The sequence below is a fragment of the Diorhabda carinulata genome, chromosome 3, assembly GCF_026250575.1.
Source record: "Diorhabda carinulata isolate Delta chromosome 3, icDioCari1.1, whole genome shotgun sequence".
NCBI lineage: Eukaryota > Metazoa > Arthropoda > Insecta > Coleoptera > Chrysomelidae > Diorhabda > Diorhabda carinulata.
Genome location: NC_079462.1, coordinates 24,715,943 through 24,736,865, shown reverse-complemented (window position 1 = coordinate 24,736,865; position 20,923 = coordinate 24,715,943). Strand labels below are relative to the sequence as shown.

The window sequence follows — 20,923 nt, the reverse complement described above, 5'->3', positions numbered from 1 at the left end:
ATAACCAATCAAATCAAAGTATTACTGGGGAAATCCTTTTTCATCTATAACAACTGTGTATTTTCGTCACATTTTACTTGATGTATTACATGAACTTTTAGTAGATTATTTTTGATCATATCACACTATAGAAAAATATGTTATAGAAATTACATCAACAATTCCATATATAAAACATTATAACAAATAAAATTACTCTTAATAACTGCATTAAAAATTAAATTATGAGTACTTACCCTTCATCGCCAAGTGTAAAATGTATATTATTTCGACTTCCACCTTTGCTTTCACTAGCACAAGCATTTTCCTCTTCTTGTTTACTAGTTTCGCTACTCGAAGAATCACCATCTTTGCCGTGGTACCCTGCACAAATATAGCACCGTCTTACCACCATGTTAGTAACAGTGACGTGCAAAAATTTCATGGACTGTGTTTATATTGTTAAAAAATAAGTTTAGTGGGTTTATTCCTCATCCAAATACATAATTTATTTCTTTGCGACTGGTAGATTTATTTTTAAAAATATCTAAACATAAACAATATTTTTATGACTTGTTCAAATGAAATAATGAATTTTTTTAAATATGTAATTTTATAAAATTAAGATTGATCAAATTAATTGACTATCAGAAGTTTTCATTATAAAATATTTTGATCAAAAAGTGATTTAAATAGAAATTTATTTCAGTTTTTTTAATAAACTGACATAATACGGATATTACTTATTCCCATATGATTTTAAATGTATGCTGTTATTAAACATACACAAACACAATTTTTAAGTAAATTATACTTGACCTCTTGGTGTGTGGTGTAAGTTGTATTTAGTATTTGAGAAGGTTATCATGGTTATTCCTTAAACCAAGTAAACAATTATTTTCAAGCTCAAATGTTAGAGACAGCAATTCATGTTCAATGGGTTACATTTTATAACTGCTATTAAAAATTATTAGAAATATAAAAATCATATTATGTACAAGTTAATTATTGCAAAATAAATATTTAATTAGTCGAAAATAATGTAGACATTAATTTTTCACATCTTTTACTTTACTCGTTAGAAAATTTAAAATTTTCAATACTATAAATGCATTTACATGAACAGAGATTATCATAAACATTTTTGGTAGATTGTATTATTTATTAACAATCAATTGTCTCAACTCGATATTGATGGTTATAGATCTGTTGATGAAAATTGCAACATTGAAAAAACGTTTAAAATTTAGTATTTATCGAACATTATATCATCAAAATATGTACAGACGATTCTACTGACCAAACATATCTTCTAATGCAAAGATTGAACAAAGTCTGTCATTAAGTTTACATTGATTAAAAATATCAAATGGAAGTTCACATGTCACATTATTTTCAAAAGTAATCCAAATTTGGAAGAATATATTATCAACCAGCCAACGACCAAAAAGCTAACTCAAATTTAATATATTAAATGAAATTTCACACTACATGTCACAATGACATCCAAAAGCGATTTAAATTTGGGAAAATATATATCTAACCTGCCATAAACGACCCAAAGTCGTTGTATAATGTTTTTCTTTTTGAAAACTCAAATTATCGGTTTGAAGCATCGATTTTCAGTCTATAGAAGACGTGAAATAGAAGTGGTAATAGCCGAAGTATCTGTTGTATTTTTTTTAACGGGGTATTCTTGTCTAGAAATTTGAAAAAATCGATTTTTTACCATATTTTCAAAGCTTAAACTCTTAAGAATGCGTCCTTGAACGGATTTTTAAAAATTCGCATTATTTCTGGAGATTCGGTAAATTTTGTGACGCAGCGTCCAAGCTGGCCGAGTGGAACAAATTATTCTAGTGGAATTTTTTTTTTGAATTATATATATCTCTATCACGTCTGCCTTGGATTTTAAAAATTTGGACTATTTTTTTTAAATTCGAAAAGGACAAAAAAGGGACAAAAAAATGTTAATTGGAACATTGTTATCAATTTCTTTTAGTGTAATATATAAAATTTTGAGATTCAGTTAACAGCTTATTTAATTAATGTTTACGATATGATAATAAACTACATTTTCAGGACTTTTTAAATGTTTTCTTTTTATAATAATGATCTTTGGACATCCTGATCATTGAACATAATCATTGATCATTTTAAATTCCACATACCATCAATAAGGGTTGATTTCCCATGGAATTATTTTTTTTAGTACTGAAAATAAATTCAAGTTCAAAATTTTACCTCTTTCGTATCGTTGGTACATGAAGGACAAAAATAAAAATTTAAGTTTTGGTGACATATCGACGCTATTTTTACAGATTAAGAATTTATCTAATTTTTTTGTTCCAGATCACTACAAGGGCTGGAATCATGTCAATCAGGGTACACCTTTTTTTGTAGCCCTCACTTTACCGGCCTGTAATTTATTGAAATTCGGATTTTTTACCATTTTTTTATGTTCTTAAAAAGTTAATATATAAAAAAATGGATAGTAAAAATGTTTTTACGTTAGTTTCAAAAATATCTAAAATTTAAGCTTCCAGACCAGAATACCCCCTTAAAAGAAACATTGAATAACTTAAATTAGATAAATGGATATGTATATGGGAAAAATAGACACCTTGCAGGAATAATCCGTTTATGTTATCGTTATATTCTGTATAACTGTATGAAATCATTATTTAAATTCATTTAAAAATATTTTCTTCTTACCTGTGTATACATTCGAATATTCAAATTGAAAAATAAGGAAACAGGTTATCAAATGAATAACGAATTTCAAATACTTCATATATTTATAAATATAATCTACAATGATAATGTACAAATGAAAAAAATTAGTTGATTATCATTATAGTGATTAGTTCTGTTGTATAATGTCTTTAAGTATATGTATTAGTATCAAAAATATTGTTAATATTAATTTAAAAAAAGAAGAGATTCTTATTAGAGTAAGCCCTATTTATTAACACTACCCTGTTTTTATCTTTCCCATTTTTCAATCCGAATAAGTGCAGTATTTTACAAAATAATAACAGCAAGTCTCAAAATAAGTTCTACAGTAACATGATTCAAAATATTTACTCAAAACCAAATATATTTTCCAAGAACAACTATCAACTGTGAGACTCATAATTGTTCGTATCATGAAAACATTTCAACTATAAAAACTATTTTTTCCCATAAAATATTGTTTTGTTAGTATTCTAGTATTGTCGTACCAACCAGGTTTTGTGGAAAATTAACCTGGATCTTTATACTACTACTAAGTAGTAACAGAAAGTTATGAATCAAACTTAACGTTGACATGTTTCAAAATGGTTTGGAGCTACCAAGGAAAAATTATATAATATATAATTATAACCTGCAACAAGTTTTAATATCCAAAGTTATATGCAGAAAAGTGATGTCTCAATTCGGTTTGTATCATGAAAACAATTCAACTATGAAAAATATTGTGATATCATCATAAAAAGAGAACTCGAATTTTCTTATTGCTGTGAGCTATTAGCCTTTTAATATTTATGTAATAATAAATAATCGCGATAACAATTTGAAACAAGCTGTTAATTTCTTAAGTGTTAAAACTATCAACTAAAGCTAATGTAATAGAGTACGATGACTTACAGATTGAAAAGTTCAACGAAGTAATTGTACTCTAACTATATTTTATAAAGTAATTGGTAACTATCGATCTAAAATCATCCCACAGCACAAAAATATCAGTACATCCTAGATCAACAAATGCATAAATAAAAAACTCCACAAACTTAAGTAGATACATAACTAAATATACTTGCGGTGTATATACAGTTTAATAAAATATGTATTATTATATGCAATTATCTCGAAAAGTTGAAAGGTTTTCTGTTCTCGACGTTGAATTTAAAAAATTTTCGTTCGATAAAAATGTTCAACCTTCAATAAATCATAACTCGGTTTATATTATATCTGAAGCAAATTTAAAAAATAAAAACAATTTTTTCATCTTTGTGTAAGCTTCATTTTTGTTTCTCACACTTTTTCTGATCAAATCAAAAGTATTTGAGTTATTCATGAAAAATCGATTCAAATCGTGGTTTCTTTTAAAGAAAAATTCAAGTCGTCAATCAGGCATAACTAAAAAACTATTGAATTTAAAAAAAAATTCTAAGAACATTTTTTGCTTAAAATTTGGTTTTAAATCAATTTCCGCAGTTATTCTCAAAATAAAAATATTCACTCCCTAGTTGAGGCCAAAAGCACACATTTCATTAAAATCAATGCCGGTTCATGGAAATCAGAGGTGAAAACCTGGGACCATAATTTCATTCGTAAATTCCTAATATGAAATTTTCTTGAAAATATGTCACAAAAGTGACATATATTGATAGATCTTATTTCTAAAATAAGCTAATATAAGGATTAAATAAATTTGATATTATCATTGCTTATACAGCAAATTCGGCATGCTATTTAGGTATGCATCCATTACTAACAGCTAAACGCAAATATCTACGTACAAAATTACACAAATCCTGTATTCTACCTAAGTATTGGGTTAAGTATATAAAATTCCAAAAAACTATATATTAATGGTTCACTCACTGTCGTAAACATCATCAAAGGAAACTGTCTTACCTGCAGAGGCACTATAGATAGACCCTGTGTCATCATCCAAATCATCTGTGCTGCTCATACGTCCTTCAAAAAAAAAATGTATCAGATATCCACACATTCATACATAGTATAACAAAATTAACTTTCTTGGTTAAAATAATTTAAGTAATCAATTGAGTCCTCAAATATATAATTATATTTTTTAGTGATCTCATAAGTACGAGATACTGCAGTTAAATCAATAAGAGTTTTGTCTAAATTCAGTATTATGAGCAGCGTCCTTCCATTTTTGCAAATACAAAGAAAAGTGGATACCAGATAATCAGTTTTACTAACATTTCTCTAATACTTTTAACTTTTTCATATGTAATATCTAGGTTGGAATTTCTAGATCAATTCGTATACATACTGTATATTAACACCAAAACTTAAACTGTCTGATGCACATTTTGATAACCAGGCTATTCTCTTTTGGGGGTTAGACTGAAGTAGACAATTTAGATACCAAAATGCATAATTGTGAGTTTTTGTGAAGTGGTAGTAAAAAAGTGCAATTTTGGAATAACTAAATAATATTAACAATTCATTCTGCACTTTTTTCTTGACATATAGTTAACAAGACACAATTTAAATTTTACTTGCAGGGTATTTTCTTCTATAGCGCGGTATTTTTGCTTAACGCGTTGCTTCATATGTTGGACGGTGTGATTGTCAATTCTTTAAAATATTCTACATGAAAGCTGTTGCTCATTTTCGGCTTCCCAATCCTTATACACTTTTCTACTCAATATCGCCCACAAATTTTAAATGAGGCGAGCCTGCGGAACATTTTGAGGATTATCATATTTCAGTACAATTGCCTCTAACTAAGGTGACCATATTTTTTTATTTCAAATCCGGGACGGGAACTTGTAGCGGGGGGTGTAGTTAAGTTGAATAACTTAAATACTATTTAAGGATTAATAAAAATCGGTATTTTTTTTAATGAATTCCTTTTTTTAATCAGAATCATTTAGGACAAAACTTTTGTTTTTTTGCTTAGAAGCATTGTATAAAATTTAGTAAGTAATACTGCTTTTAGTGTGTCGAATCTTGTCGCTTGTTCAAAAAGTATTGATTAAAGAAAATATTTTTTCTGTAGAAGCATTTGTGACAAGCAGTTCGGTTATTTTTCAATTGGACATTGTAATATATACATTCATATATGTATACTCGTCGTATATATCATTTTCAGATATTGAAGCTTGATAAATATTGAAAATTCGGGATAAAAATTGCTTCTAGAAAAAACCGGGACGCAAGGTTAAAATCCAAGACTATCCTGGCCAATCATGGAGGTGTGGTCACCTAATTCTAACCGATCTCTAGTTACTTTAGTGACAAGAGGCTTTGTTATAATTGTCTAAAAGTTTACATATTTCGTTAGTTAAATAACCTACAGCATCAGTAGTGAATATTCCCTGCCTAAAACCATATTGTTGGGGAGAAATTAATTTATATCTATCTATAAAGAATGTTAGTTGTTAATGTAGAAGTTTTCAAAATATTTTATTTAAAGCAGTAATTAAAGATATTGGTCGATAATTCATCTCTTTTATATATTGGTATTACAATGGATATTTCAAATTGATTTGGGCAAACACCTTTTTCTAATATTTTGCTTATAAGAAAAATAATAGGTGGGGCAATGTCATATATTTCTTTAATTTCATTATTTTTGTCTTTTTAATCAAATACTTTTATTGTATTCCATAATGTTTAATAATGATTTAGAAGTATTTTTAACTTTTCAATTTGCTCTTGATAGTATTTTTTCTTTGCCACTGTGATTAACTTGTTTAATTTGTTTCTATATATAATAAAAGCACTCTTATTTTCGAAATCATTTTGATTGTTTTTGTAAATTTTGTAAAGATTATTTTCATTGTTAATTCATTTTATTAAGCCTTCGGATATCCATATTTTTTTCTTTTAAATTCTACTTTTTTAATTTTTATTTCATTAGTGTTTTGGAAAATTTTTATTAAATATTGAAAGATACTTATGGATTCACTCAATGCAAAAAGATGGATATTTTAGTTGTTTTCAACATACAAGTCTCAAGAAATCATTAGAGGGAAGTTACTAATTCATATGACATTTACTAAAAGACAGAGCAATTGGACGAAAATATCATCAGCAAGAGGACCCAACGGATCTTTTTAGAGCTTAGTACATTACAGACCCCTTAGATTTTGAATCTAATCTAATAAGCAGCAATTTATATCATTTATAAAATCAGACCTGCATTATGTCTGTTCAAGCTTCACAATTTTATAACAATAGAGAACTGACCCCACCTACCTTTCAAACTAGATCCACGGCCGTTAGCATTACGATAGAGAACATTTTCCAAAAAATTGAAACCACTATTATTCATGATGTTAAATCCACATAACATTTCGATTTGTTTCCATCTATGAACTCTTTCTTGAAGCTCATGTGTTACTTCATTTAGTGCCGTTCTAGCTTCTACGATACTTCTGTCTACTTCATCTATGGATTTACCATGAGTTGAAACAAAGGCACCTACAAGACTTGACCGTTTCTTTCGGAGTTTTTCACACTGAAATATTATAATTGTTTATTGTTGTTTCTATTAAATTTAAAAACAGTCATTGATATCGTCATTATAAAATAAATACGAATAATGGTAATACTACTGAGGTATTTCAGGCAAGACTAAAAACAAATAAAATTCAAAATCTAATAAACATCTGCTTCCAAAAATACAAAAAATCAAGATAATTAAAACCATAGTCATGACAACAAATGAAAATAAAAATAAGCAATATAATGAAGAATATAAATAAAATATAAAGAAAAATATGATACAAGTAATATGTACAGCAGAAAGATGGACAATTAAGAGGCAAAATGAGGCATAAAAGGAAAGGGAAACGAAACACCTGAAAATAATAGCAGAAATCTATAATAGAATAAATGGAAAAGAAATAGAATTCGTAAGGAAATGACATAAAACTCGAGATATATAAATTAATGAGAATAAGAATGAAATGGATAGATTATATAAAGGAATTGAGGAAGATGACAAAAGACTAGATCCCTTATTTGGGAAATGAAAAAAAGAAATAAAATTTGGAAAAGCGACAGTGAAGCGGTTCCCCTATAGAATTTGGGAGCACAGATGTTTTTATTTAAGAAAAAATGAAACACAAGAATTATCTCTCCAATATATGGAGGTTTCAGAGTTAACAATTAGTTTACTGATTGTGTTATTACTTGTGTAAATATAAATTCATTCCAGCGTCTGAAAAGGCAGAATCATTAATCAAGAAGAAACAGAAAGAAATATAAACTGCTGCCAATTTATCAAGACTTTTTCAAAATTAGTCTTCTTGTCTAATAAAGAAATTATTATACTTACAGCTTCACGTGCTTGTTGTAACTGCTTTTCAGCTTGAATTTTTTTCTTAAGATAAGACTTATTCTCAATTTCGTGCGTAAGCTGTAACCACTGCTGTAATGCTACTGGTGGAGTCCAGCATCTATCTTTCAGTTCACCTTCTGCTAATTGTAATTCAGTTCTTAGCATCTACAATAAAATTAATAAAGTTAAAGGTTAGGACAAGGTCACAACGAAATAAAATTAATTGTACCTCTATTTCTGCTTTTAATTGAGTAACTTCTAAGTCTGAATAGGAGCTAGGTATTGAATTAAGTTCACTTTTAGAGTCTTGAAGTTTCTTTTCCAAGACTTTCTTTTCAGTTTTCACAGATTCTTCTGCCACTTTGGCTTCTTCCAATTCCTTCTGAAGATTTTGTAACGCTCTTTCTGCGTTTTGGAGACTATCCATATCTCTGTTCATTCTATTTAAATGGTTCCTAAATTTCTTTTTCAATTGATAAGCATACCAAATTACAGTAACGCCAACGATTATCAAAAATATTAACATCAAATCTTTCCAGTGCGGTACATCTATAAAAAAACATAGGAAATATTGTATTCCAGTTTTATATTTTGATATTTTAATGCATAGTAAGGTGATCTATCCTTTCATTATGCTGCTATATATAAACGTTGAACCATTGATGATAAAAAAAGGTCTAGAGATAATATAAATGGAGAAGATAATATCCCAGTGGAATTTTAAATATCACAATATACAAAATTGGTTGATTCATTTAGTGTAGGGTGTTAATGGTTATATTTGTGCAAATTTCCTCAGTTCAATTCTATTATGAGCTAGGTCCTTTGCTTCTTCATAGTTTATTCCTAGTTCATTCAATATAACTGTTATAACTTTATCCCACGATTTTCTTGGTTTACCTCTCTTTCTGTTTTTTCCAATTTTCGCTTTCCATATTCTCTTAACAGGTCGTGCTTCATTCATCTGTTTGGAGTCTTTTCTCTATATGATCTAATGTAGGTTGTATATTTAAGTCTTTTCTCATATTTATATTTTTTATTTTATCTTTGATGTCACTCCTTTCACTCTTGTAATAAAACTACTCATACAGTGATTACGAAGTAGAAACTAGGATGAACGTTAGAAGGTAAATCACATATGACATCTTATTTTGTGCTATTCAGTTGTAACATTGATAAACAATCTTTATAAAAAATAAGCAGCTTTTTGACATTTCAATGTCTGTATAAGTAGATTAGGAAGGCACAAAAACATATACAACCAACTCTATTATGCATGAGCTTTACTGCTACAATAGTTCTCATTATTTTTACATAACTTTGAATAGCGTCAGAGTTATACAAAATCCCGCTGAAATATAATAAAAATCGTTACCAACAACATTCCCACCAACAAGAACAATTTGATTTGACTACACTTAGAACAAATTCTACTGCCTGTACAAAAAGTAGAATAAAACAGTATTGTAAATGAGTAAAACATTTTTCACTTGTTGGGTATCAAATAAAGACATGTCACCTTCTTCCGTCACATTACACCAATTGCATTCTATGAGAAACAAAAGAGTAACAGCAGTATTAATGAAACCTTCCCAAACGATGTTCTATATTATACAGCTATATTTCCCCCAAAAATCATGATAAAAACTTTGGCAGTAAGGATATGAATTATCCTTTTTCCTTTAAATCTAACATTCTGTAACGTTGCAAGGAAGAACCTGGAAAGCACAGTGGTTTGGATTAATACAAAAAGTTTTTTCAACATTTTTGTTCATGTTATATTTTGAAAATAGGATTAATCGAATCTCAGTAAAATCAATCCACAGCTCATCACTATCTTCCTTACGTGGTACTGTCTCCTCATGCCAAACTTGATGAGATTAGGCCTAACAGAAACTAATCATTGTATACCATTTGAGAGGTTAAACTAGTTCTGGAATCTATCACAATTGCAAACAATGCTTTGAACAAGTAACCCGAACTTTATTACTCTAAAAGCAGCCCTGACAGGAGGACACAATAAAGCTTAAGGTTGCAACAATTTAATCTCTAATCTATATCCCGGATCTCTGTGTCAGAAATATTTCACCATTCAATGAGTTGATCATTTATATAAGTTAATTTTTCTGAAGGTTAAGCTGATGTTACTTTTTGCACTATTATTATATTCAAAATTACTGGTAATAATAAAGAAGATAATTCAGGAAGAAATAGTAATTGCAAGTAACTCTATAAAAGGAGAGCATTATCACAACTGAGTATAAAATGAAACATACTCTAAAAGAGAAAATATTTGTCAGGTTAATTCTTTGTTTAACCAAAATACAAAGTATAGCACTAGATAAATTTCTAGTGTTTAAATGAATAAGTCTGATAGTGTTTGGAATATACTGGGATTATTCTTACTACATGTTAAAGTCTAAAATTTCAGTACATCGATTGTTTGTTTATAAATTACGGATGGGCAAGAATGAAATATGTCAGTAGTAGTATACCATTTATATAGGACCTTAAAAGCTTCTGCTTTAATATTGGAAACAGAAATTATATTATAAAAACGTTTATAGTTATGCATAAGGAATATAAATATTTTTTAATTGAATCCTGTATATGTCTAGTCATTCTGTAATTCATACTTTCAAACCAAAATATTTTTTTGGCATTTTAAAATATTGCAAAAAAATATCATCCAGTTTTAACTATTGTAGTAAAATATGAGATGGATCTACAATAATTTCAGTTTGAGTCATAAACTGGTAGAAATATTTATTATTCATCAGTGCATTGTTTATCTAACCTTTCAAAACACAACTCATAATCTATAAAAACAATCATTGCACTATAAATATCCCATAGTTGAGTATTTGAACACCCTTTTAATCACATGACCAATTTGCTTGCACCACTGAATTAGACAAAAATGAGTTACACAATAAATCTCTGCAAAAATGTCAAATTTAAAGAGAATCATTTGTCACGGTAAGTAAACAAAATAATAAGCGAGTGTAGGAAGACAACAAACATTACACTTAGTTGAATAATTATACATTTTTTTTTTCAATATTTGCACTTACCTTTTGGCGGTCCGAAAAGGACAACGTCCATTGCCTTTAGGGCGATCTTTTGTTTGTGTATTGGATCCTTTATTCCAAGGACGTTTAAGTATGCGGCATTATTAACAGCTAATCTAAAAAGAAATAATAAAGGTTAAACAACCATTTTTATGTTTAAAAAGTAAAATCGCATAGAGCAATTAGGAAAAATTATGGTAACCACTAGCCATCAAATTTTGAAGATATTGCCAATTAATGTGTATCGCTAATTTAAACAGTAGTTAATAAAAAACTTCGGCCTTTTAGTGTAGATTTTTTCTATTTAAATATTAATAAAAATCTTTTACGAATATACAGGATGAATCACATAGGATGTCCCAAAAGTAGACAAACATAAAATTTTTAAATAGAGCGCCCTATATTTGATCACATTTTTGAATTCTACATGCCGCCCGCCTTAGTGGAAATTTGAGATAACAAGGATAGTTTTATTGAAAACATTGCAGAAAAGGTAAAATTTTTCACCAGAACCGCCACTGAATTATTCTCTATATTAATTTCTTGTTTCATAAATATTTTTTCAAAAACAAATTCAACATCAAAGTAAGTTGGGGTCAATTCTAATAATTAAAGAAATGAATATTTTAAACAAATTTTCCTAAATAGATCGATAACCAGATGAGCCATAATTATTTGAAACACTCCTATGGCAAGACTTAACAACATTAATTTTACTTGGAAAAATAGTTTAGAATATCGGAGAATATTTTTTTACTGTTTATTCTATATTTAATCCTTTGTTTTATAAAACCTTCTCTTTCTTATATCGACTCTGTTTTGCGATATCTTTTTAGAAAGAATAAACGTAATAAATACAAAGATTATCGATTTTTATCTGATCCACGAGTTATTGAAACAGAAAGTACTGAATGATAAATATTTTTCTCGTACTATATAGAAAACTCACATCAACTCAACTTTGTTTGGATAAATCATGACGAAATAATTAGTACACAATGCCAATGCCATGGTTATGTAATTAATTAATATATTATTTAATATGAATAACAAAATAAATAAATGATTCCACAAATGTTTTTATATTGATAAAATGAATAATGAATATCACATAAATTGAAACTGTATATATTCTTATGGAATTTATATTGAACTCATTTCTCTGAATTATTTTATGTAATAATAATCGGCCGAGAAAAAAATTTAAGCGGTTATGATGTGATGTAATAATTTTAATGTGAAGGTCAATTAACAACTTTAAATCGAGTTTTAAATTATTTGAGATGGAAACTATTGCTACGAACATCCAAGGATGGGAAAAATTCTTTGAAGAAGTCACTCATTTTATGTTTGGAAAAGTGTCTAGAATTTCAAAAAAAGGTGTGACATGACATAAAATAAAACTTCAAGAATAGAGAATTGAATAATATAGAATTTGTTTTTCCAAACTAAGAACCTTGAACGCATTTGACAATACTCCACACGAAGCTGTCAAAAGAGCATTAGATGCGTGAGGAGTTGATAGGACAACCTCCAGATAGATGGCACAACTACTATGTACTAAAACAGCAGAAATGAAAGTAGGGCAAGACACCATTTCAGTCAATGCAAACAGGAAATGCCCACAAGGGAAAGTTACATCCCCACTTATGTGGAGCTTAGTAGTAGACGAACCCTGTCAAGGATATGCAGAAGATATAGTCATCCAAGGATGCTTCGAGAATACACTCTATGACATAGTTCAAAGAGGGCTCACCTATACAAAAAGGTAGTGTCGATCAGTGGGACTAAACGTCAACTCGAACAAGACCTACCTAATTTCCTTCACTAGGAAGAAAAAACTCAACTTCCAGCCTATCAAGCTAGACGGGCAAGTAATCGAGTGGAAACAGAAAGGAAATATCTGGGACTCACACTAGATAGTAAACTTCTATGGAATAAACATGAAAAGCCACAAAAGCCCTGATGGTGTGCAGAAACTTTGAAAGGAGGAATTGGGACTGTAATCTAAAGATCCTGCAGTGGATGTACATTACAATGTACAACCAATCATCACATATGGGGCAGTGGTTTGGGGTATTAGAATGAATACCACGAGGAACAATTTTTCAAAGATACTAAGACTAGCTTGCTTATGTGCAGCTGGGGCCATGGATTTTTGCCCAATAACTGCACTAGAAGAGATTCTAAATCTCCTACCTCTTCACATAGTACTGGAAAGCGTGGCAGAGAAAACATCACTTAGAATGTTCAGAGACGGAATCATCAAAGAACACCCGTTCCTAAATAATGACCAGCCTTGGGACATGCCTCAGGACGTTACATCGAAAAATTTTAGCTTTGCCAAAACTTCACTTCAATAATAAACTGTAAATGTAAATGAGATTAAAACATCATACAAGAAATGAACAGAAATGCCATTAGATGGTATACGGATGGATCAAAAACAGGACCCAGAACCAAACAATCTGAAAGTCTGGGCAGTGCACAAAGCATTTTTCAAGTAGAAATCTATGAAATTGAAAAATGTATTCAGTTAAATCTAGAGAGTAACTAACGCGAACAGGAGATCGTCATCCTGTCCAATAATTAAGCAGCCATTAGAGCTTTGAGTTCCAGTATCATAAAATCTAAACGTGTTCTGGAATTGCCTAGAAAAATGAAACAAGCTGGGCAGAGACAGACAAGCCCTTCATGGGATGTGAGTCCTTCTATAGTATCGGTTACAGAACAATGGAAAAAGCACTGAAAAAGAAGTTGGATAAGAGCAAAACTAATTATTGGGAAAACCTATAGGGGCTGAGACAGAAAAAGACTCTTCTAGGAAACTGTAACCAGAGTAGATAATACTGCGTTTTCACTAATAAAGAAACAAAAGAAAAAAGTCTAGCATATCGGGGTACAATAAACAGAAAGAGACAATTGAAACTGCATAACAAAGATAAAATATGTAGATCAACCAAAATCATACAATCGAGGGGAAACGTTGAACAAAAACTGTTATTTTAAGCAAAAAAGAGACAAGAAGAAGAAAGAATTTCGATTTTCTTCGCATATAGTTGGTAATTTTCGTTACAATATTTTTTGACGCATCACTTACCAAAAACCTGATTTCAACGAGTTTACTACACGTACTGAATATTTATCCAAAGATACTGCATGTCATCTAACTTACATTGATTTATAACTATTAAAATAATAAAATAATATTCGAGGAAAAATTATATCTAATTAAATTGGGAATTTTTAGAAAAAAAGGTAAGACAATATATGTGAAAGATATATTATTCAAAGATATTATTGAAACAGTGGAAAATAAAAAAGGCGGTACTATAAGTAATACTAATTATCATATCATTAATAACATATTCAAGTTTATAATGTAAGAGAGTAGCTGGTTAAATCAAAAATTGATGTCATTGTACAGTTTATGCAAATAGGAATAGTTCATAATAATTTTTTTTTTTCGATATACACCAAAAATCCAATAAAATTCTTGGTGTTCTCATGTTATGTAGATATAAATCCCGACCTTAATGTAAGTGATAACAAATTGGGAATTTTAATAACAGAACAATGAATATTTTTCGAGAGTTTGGTAAGGTTATATGCTCATGTGAGTAGAATGAATTATTTTGTTTTGCAAATAATGACTTCACGCGATATGATAAGAGTTGTCACGTGACTAACTGCCGGTTAGATAATTCCACCCTAACTGGCTTTTTAACTAAAGGTTCCTTTAGATTAAAGGGTCGTTTAACTTAGTTATTAAAATGTAACGGTCTCTCAAGTGAAAACGTTAAAAGCATGTTGGCAATACTCTTTCCTTTTCCAATATGTGTTGTTATAGTCCAGGCTACCAAGGTTTTTACCTTCCGCTTTCCATGAACCTGCATCGATTTTAGTGAAATTTTGATAGCGTGTAAGGAATACCTCAAAAAGCAAAATCTACGCCGGTGTGTGCTTTTGCCCTAGGGGTTCCACCCCAACTAGAGGTTTAAAATTTTTATGTTCAAAATAAACGTGAAAATTGATAAAAGATCAAATTTTAGCATTTTTTTTAAATCAATAGTTTTTTTAGTTATGCGCGATTGAAAACTTTTGTTTATTTAAAAAAACACGTGTTCAATAAATTTTTCATAAATAACTCGAATACTTTTGATTTGATCAGGAAAAGTGTGAGAAACAAAAATGAAACTAATAAAAAAACAAAGAAATTTTTTTAAAAATCTTCGATTTATTGAAGGTTAAATATAATCATAGAACGAATATTTTTTAAAATTCAACGTCGAGTAACGGAAAAACGGTCTACTTTTCGAGGTATTTGCATTTAATCTTTTTCAAAGTACTTTTAAAAAGCTTTGAAATGAGAGTAATTATATTTAAAATCGAAAAATCATTTGTATAATTTTCAAAAACATCCCCTTTTTTCTAAAGTTCTGAAAAACTATAGTATAAATATAGAAATTGATGGGGAACAAAAAATTAGTATTTTTTTTTAACAAATAACTGAGCTATGACCTATAAGTCTACGTTTTGAACAACTAATTTGCTTGAAAATTGAAGATGTGGGCAAAAAACTAGATATACTTTTTTTTTTTAAATTTTGGACCAGGTAGATTTTGGAGTATAAGTGAAAGTATGTAAATAATTTTTCCATTTTTTTGTCATAAGGGATGATTTATTGGGTTTTTAAATACATAATATTCAACTTACAAGAGATAAAAAATATCAATTTGATATGAATAAATCGAAAAATTCTATAAGTATATCTGTAAATACTTTTTCCAATTTTTCCCGAAATATGAGATGATTTATGATTTATATTGAAAATTATAAATACAAAATATTCAAGTCAAAATAGATAATAATATGTCCATTTAAAATAAATAAATCATCAACACGAATAAATACGTCTATAAATGATTTTTTTCCGAAATAGTGGATGATTTAAGTAAGCTACCACAAAGTAATTAAATAGTATTTTTTTATTTTTATATTACCCGGGGGTGCTTTATCAAAGATGAAATAAAACAGGCAAGGTTGAAAAATTATAAATACTGTATTGAAGTATCAAACAACTTCTATTCAAGCCTCTAAAGTATTTTTCTACTTATTGAAATTTATACTTATAATTGTAATTGATTTTTTGCAATAAGGGGTAGTTTTCATCTCTAAAAGTAATATGCACGTATCGGCATAGGGTATATTTTGAAGATAAGGATAAATCAAGCTTAATTCCACATTTTCATGCAAATCTATGCAGGTTCGTGGAAATCGGAGGTAATACCTGGTTTTTTACCTTGGTATCCTGGACTATTAGAAAAAGAAATGAAATAAAACGCAGAACTGAGTGTTATTTTTTCGCCAACATTTCTTTTAGCTTGATCTTTGGTGGCGTACTGTTGTGTTTTATATTTGCCAATTTATTTCTTCAATTCAATTTTTAATTTCAATTATTCTACTCAATGATTATTTTTATCATTTTTAATTGTTAAGTATCAAAGGTTTTACATGATTGATACACGACGTTTCTTGTTCTCCTAATAGACTTTTAAAAGACACCAGAGGTACACATAATTCTGTAGATGTGGACCTTTAAAGTCTAACAATTCATCTGTATTAGTATTTAGAATTTTGTTCCTTTGTACCGCATACAGAGTTGAGTGCTCAACTATATTTTTTCAAATTGGCTCTAAAAAAGTTAAAAAAAAATTGTGGCTGTTTCACAACATTATGCAAGTATCTTGTCACTTTAGCATGGCTGTCAGTAACAAAAATTCCATAAGTAAATTAAATAAATTCCTAACGTTAGATTTTATTTAATATTTTGTGACTGGTTTAAAAATGAAGACAACAAAGTGAAATGAACTAGAAAAAAGGGGTAAGTGAATAATTGGCAATAATGATATCTGCGTCATGCATTGCATTTCAAGTTGTATTGCATCATGTCAAGCGGCCTTTAGATCTTCAATCTTCTTGATATTCATGGATACATGACCATTGTATGGTTTTTTCATTAGTAAAACTGGAATAATAAATCAGTTCCTTCTCAAATCCAATCTATTAACTCTTCCAATATTTTGAATGAATAGGTGAGCTATTGGGCATCCTTTCTGATTATCAAATTCCAAAAATTGTAAAATCAAAAATTGTTGTTTATAACTTTGTGGAACTTGTCAAAAATGGCATCTCTCTTATAAAATCTATTCCATCAACACTTGAAATTTAAAATATCTTCTGTTTAAACTATAGATACAATAAACTTTTGATTCGCAGTGTTCCAAAACTTCGCATTGTGCAAAAACAAATGGTCATGGAGAGGGAAGCGATGATTTATCTTAACAAGTCGTCTTGACACAAGCTTATTATATTTCTGTTTTACCCCCCACAAGAGAGAAGATGTAAAGTTCTCTTACTGTTTTGGGCACTTGTTCCTGGATAGAATACAATAGAAATGAACATTTTTAATTGGGGTAAATGTTAGCAGATGCACATACAAATATAATTTGCTTGCCATATTAGTAACAATAGATGAGGTTCAAAATGCAAAGTAAGCACCCACCGTCAAAAAAATTCAAGATGCAACTATCAGCAAGGGCTATATTTAGTGATGCTGTGATGAGTATATTTAGTAGATTTTCTGCAAAATGCCACCAGAATAAGAGGTGCTTAATATATTAATTTAGTAGTATGAAGGTGTCATAAAGTGTCATAAAGTCATATTTGCGAAAAATCAGTGGATTGCAATGTTTCTATTAAGGCACATTAGAAATAGAGAAAGATGGAAAAATGTGTTTACCTTAAGGACTGTATTGAAAAATAGCAATGATATCTTTGACAATGAAACAATGAAAAAGGTCCACTACTTTGTTGATAATCTTTGTTCAATACAAATATGATGTTCTACCATAATATATACATTGGAAAGATTAAAAAAAAGACACAAGTGCCACCAAAACCTTAACAATTTACTAAAGTGAGAACTAAAAAACTACAAAAACTACTACAAAAAACTACAAAAAAAGACTAAAAACGCGATGGCCATTGAGCTAAAATTAAATATTGAACTAATTCCCATGCTACATATGGAAGCACATGACAAATCTAAATTGTTGACATGGATAAATAGAAAAGTATTTTCAAAAATAAGTAATTATTGTAAGAAACAAATCATTTAGAAAGATCATAGAACCAATAAATATATTTGGACCCATTTTTAGATATAGATTTTTGCACTTACCTTGGTAAATTGGCACCAGTAACTTTGTGTTCAATAAACTTAGGAACATACTGGGGAAGTTCTACACAAGATGTTAACCAATCAGTAGTTTGTACCACTGTCCAATTATGAACTTCTGATTTCAGCCAGGCTTCCCATAAATCTTTGACAGATATATGGTAGTCGTCATTGCGATGGAAATTTTTCTGCCTCTTTTCAGCGCCGGAATTATATTTCAATTCTTCTTTCAAGAACTGCAAAAATGAAAGAAGCCTATCAAAAACACATTTATTTGTCTAGAAGATTTAGTTTATTTCAATTCACCAAAATATATTTATCAAGGTTCAAGTTTGATAAATAATTCTTAACTTCTAGACCTTCTGTTACTACGACATGATAAAAATATTAATAGTAATTTTATGGAATAACTAAGAAATACAGAATATTTGTAATAATATTAAAATAGTCCTTTCCATTCCTTTAAATACTATACATTCAATAGATATTAGATGGAATTTAAATAATCGGTATCATAGTTAATAAATAATTATATGTATTTAAAACATTATTTCGTTTCTGGACATATCTGTAGATGAGTCTAGAAAAAAATAACCTCTATGCATTGTTGTTTGAAACAACCTCTACAAGAATTTAATAACCATGTATATAATATTTTAAATAAAAATCTGTGTTAATATTCAGAAAGATAGCAAACAACTTAGAGCCATTTAGAAATAACTAATGTGATTTGTTGTTGATTCTGGGTATCTACGTTTCATACTAAATTATAGCATATGATTGGAACATGTTCAAAACATTATTCATAAATGATTCTTACAAATTATTTTCAATTTACTTGCCAATTTTAGAATGTTTAAAATTTGGTTAAGTATTGTCTAGCATTATTTTAACTACTACACCGAATATATTCATTCAAACATAATAATAGATTACATTTGAGTCGGGACACCAAATGGTAATACCAACATACAGGATGGCCCGTTAGTAATGAAACAGAGAACTACTATAGATTTCAATTTGTGTCTAGTTCCTAATATTGAGTGAAATTTAGAAAAGAGAAATATTTTATTACATTCAAAGTTTTTTCCCATGGGAATTAATCTATAAAAGCTGCTAATATAGTAATTGGAATATTCATATATATTGATTACTGAACCATATAACCATTGTCATAATGTGCCAATGGCAAAAAAAATATAACTTCAACAACGATGACCTGCATGATCTAACAACAAGCAAGAGTTAAACATTCCTCGAGCACCCTGGCAATGTTCATATAGAGCAGGAACAGAGACACAATTTAAGGTAAGTGCCAGTTTTAGGAATTTCAAAAATTATAGGTTATTCATTATCAGTGACAACCAATAACATTCATTAAAAAATCATCTTCTTAATAGGATACTTGATTTATAAATAGCTGCTTTCCATTTACATCAAAACTCAGATTATTCTCACTTGTGACGACATGCACGTTCTTTTTCAGTCTCACAAGTAAGATTTAACAGTTTTTACCAGCAATCTATACAAGCTTAAGACAGTATGGTTTAGTGAGTTTTATGAACTCAGATTGAAGTGAGGTTGAGAATATCATGTTGTCAGATCTTATCACCAAAATAAGCAAGTAATTACACAATACTAAATGATTGCAAACAGTCATTGATTTAAATCATCGTAAAATTAGTATTATTTTAGTTATGTCGTTTCTTTCACGGCGAGTAACAGACGGTTGTATCACCAATGGTAATGGTGAATTTTAAGTTGTTTTTGAGAATATTAACTCACATTATGTTTATAATCGAGTGTCTCAGTTCACTTGAATGTAAATGGAAAGCAGCTAATGTTGAGGTTTTATGTCACTCAATAATTAAGTTCAAGAAAAAATAGGAAATTTATGAATACATGCTGTATTTATTTTGGAGAATCTGTAGAATGGTATCCAAAAAGAAGGTATTGTAATAAGTTGATGTATACTCAATTACATAAAACAATCAATGTTGCCTTTTGACTTTATTGTCAATAACAATAAAGCAAAAATTGCTTTTTTCTCCAAAACTAATGAAATTCTGAAAATTTTTTTTATTTCCTAGTAAAATATTTTTTAGTGGATGAGTCAGTAAACTTTAAAATTCATTCAACAATAAGTAGATTGTGAATTGTTTCAGTTAAATATAATTCAGAATGTTTGTTGATAGCTTATCAATTTTTGTTATTTACAGTTCATTACCTATATATTGAATATTCAAGGTTCTATTTTCATATTATTTCAACATTACAAAAACGCTCTGGATTGTGGGTAGGAAAAGTTGTCTTTTGACAGTATTAAAAAAATAATTAATTGATTGGAAAATTATTTTCATGGTCTAAATATTTTCAGCACTCAGACCAATGATAATATATTTGTAGTCAAGCCTTAATAGAATAAAATAAGAAGAGTAGAAATATTTCAACAGTAAAATGATCTATATGGAAATACCTAGAGATCTAAAGTGGGCTATCAGAAGGACCTATAACAATGTAAAGACTAAAGTACAAACAGCAGGAATAAATAAATTAATAAATAAAGGGATACAGCAGCTTATATCCATTTTAATGTAAATT

At 29.0% G+C, this 20,923-nt stretch overlaps 1 protein-coding gene across 1 annotated transcript in view; it reads right to left on the bottom strand.

Moving 5' to 3' along the window:
• LOC130891567 (stromal interaction molecule homolog) overlaps positions 1-20,923 on the bottom strand; it is a 33,988-nt gene that overhangs the window by 10,776 nt on the left and 2,289 nt on the right. The window contains exons 3-9 of the mRNA XM_057796391.1: positions 18,326-18,558; positions 11,086-11,198; positions 8,241-8,560; positions 8,009-8,176; positions 6,925-7,186; positions 4,603-4,665; positions 237-363 (exon numbers count right to left, since the gene is read on the bottom strand). Coding sequence (XP_057652374.1) covers positions 237-363; positions 4,603-4,665; positions 6,925-7,186; positions 8,009-8,176; positions 8,241-8,560; positions 11,086-11,198; positions 18,326-18,558 — 1,286 coding nt within the window. The remainder of the gene's footprint in view (positions 1-236; positions 364-4,602; positions 4,666-6,924; positions 7,187-8,008; positions 8,177-8,240; positions 8,561-11,085; positions 11,199-18,325; positions 18,559-20,923) is intronic.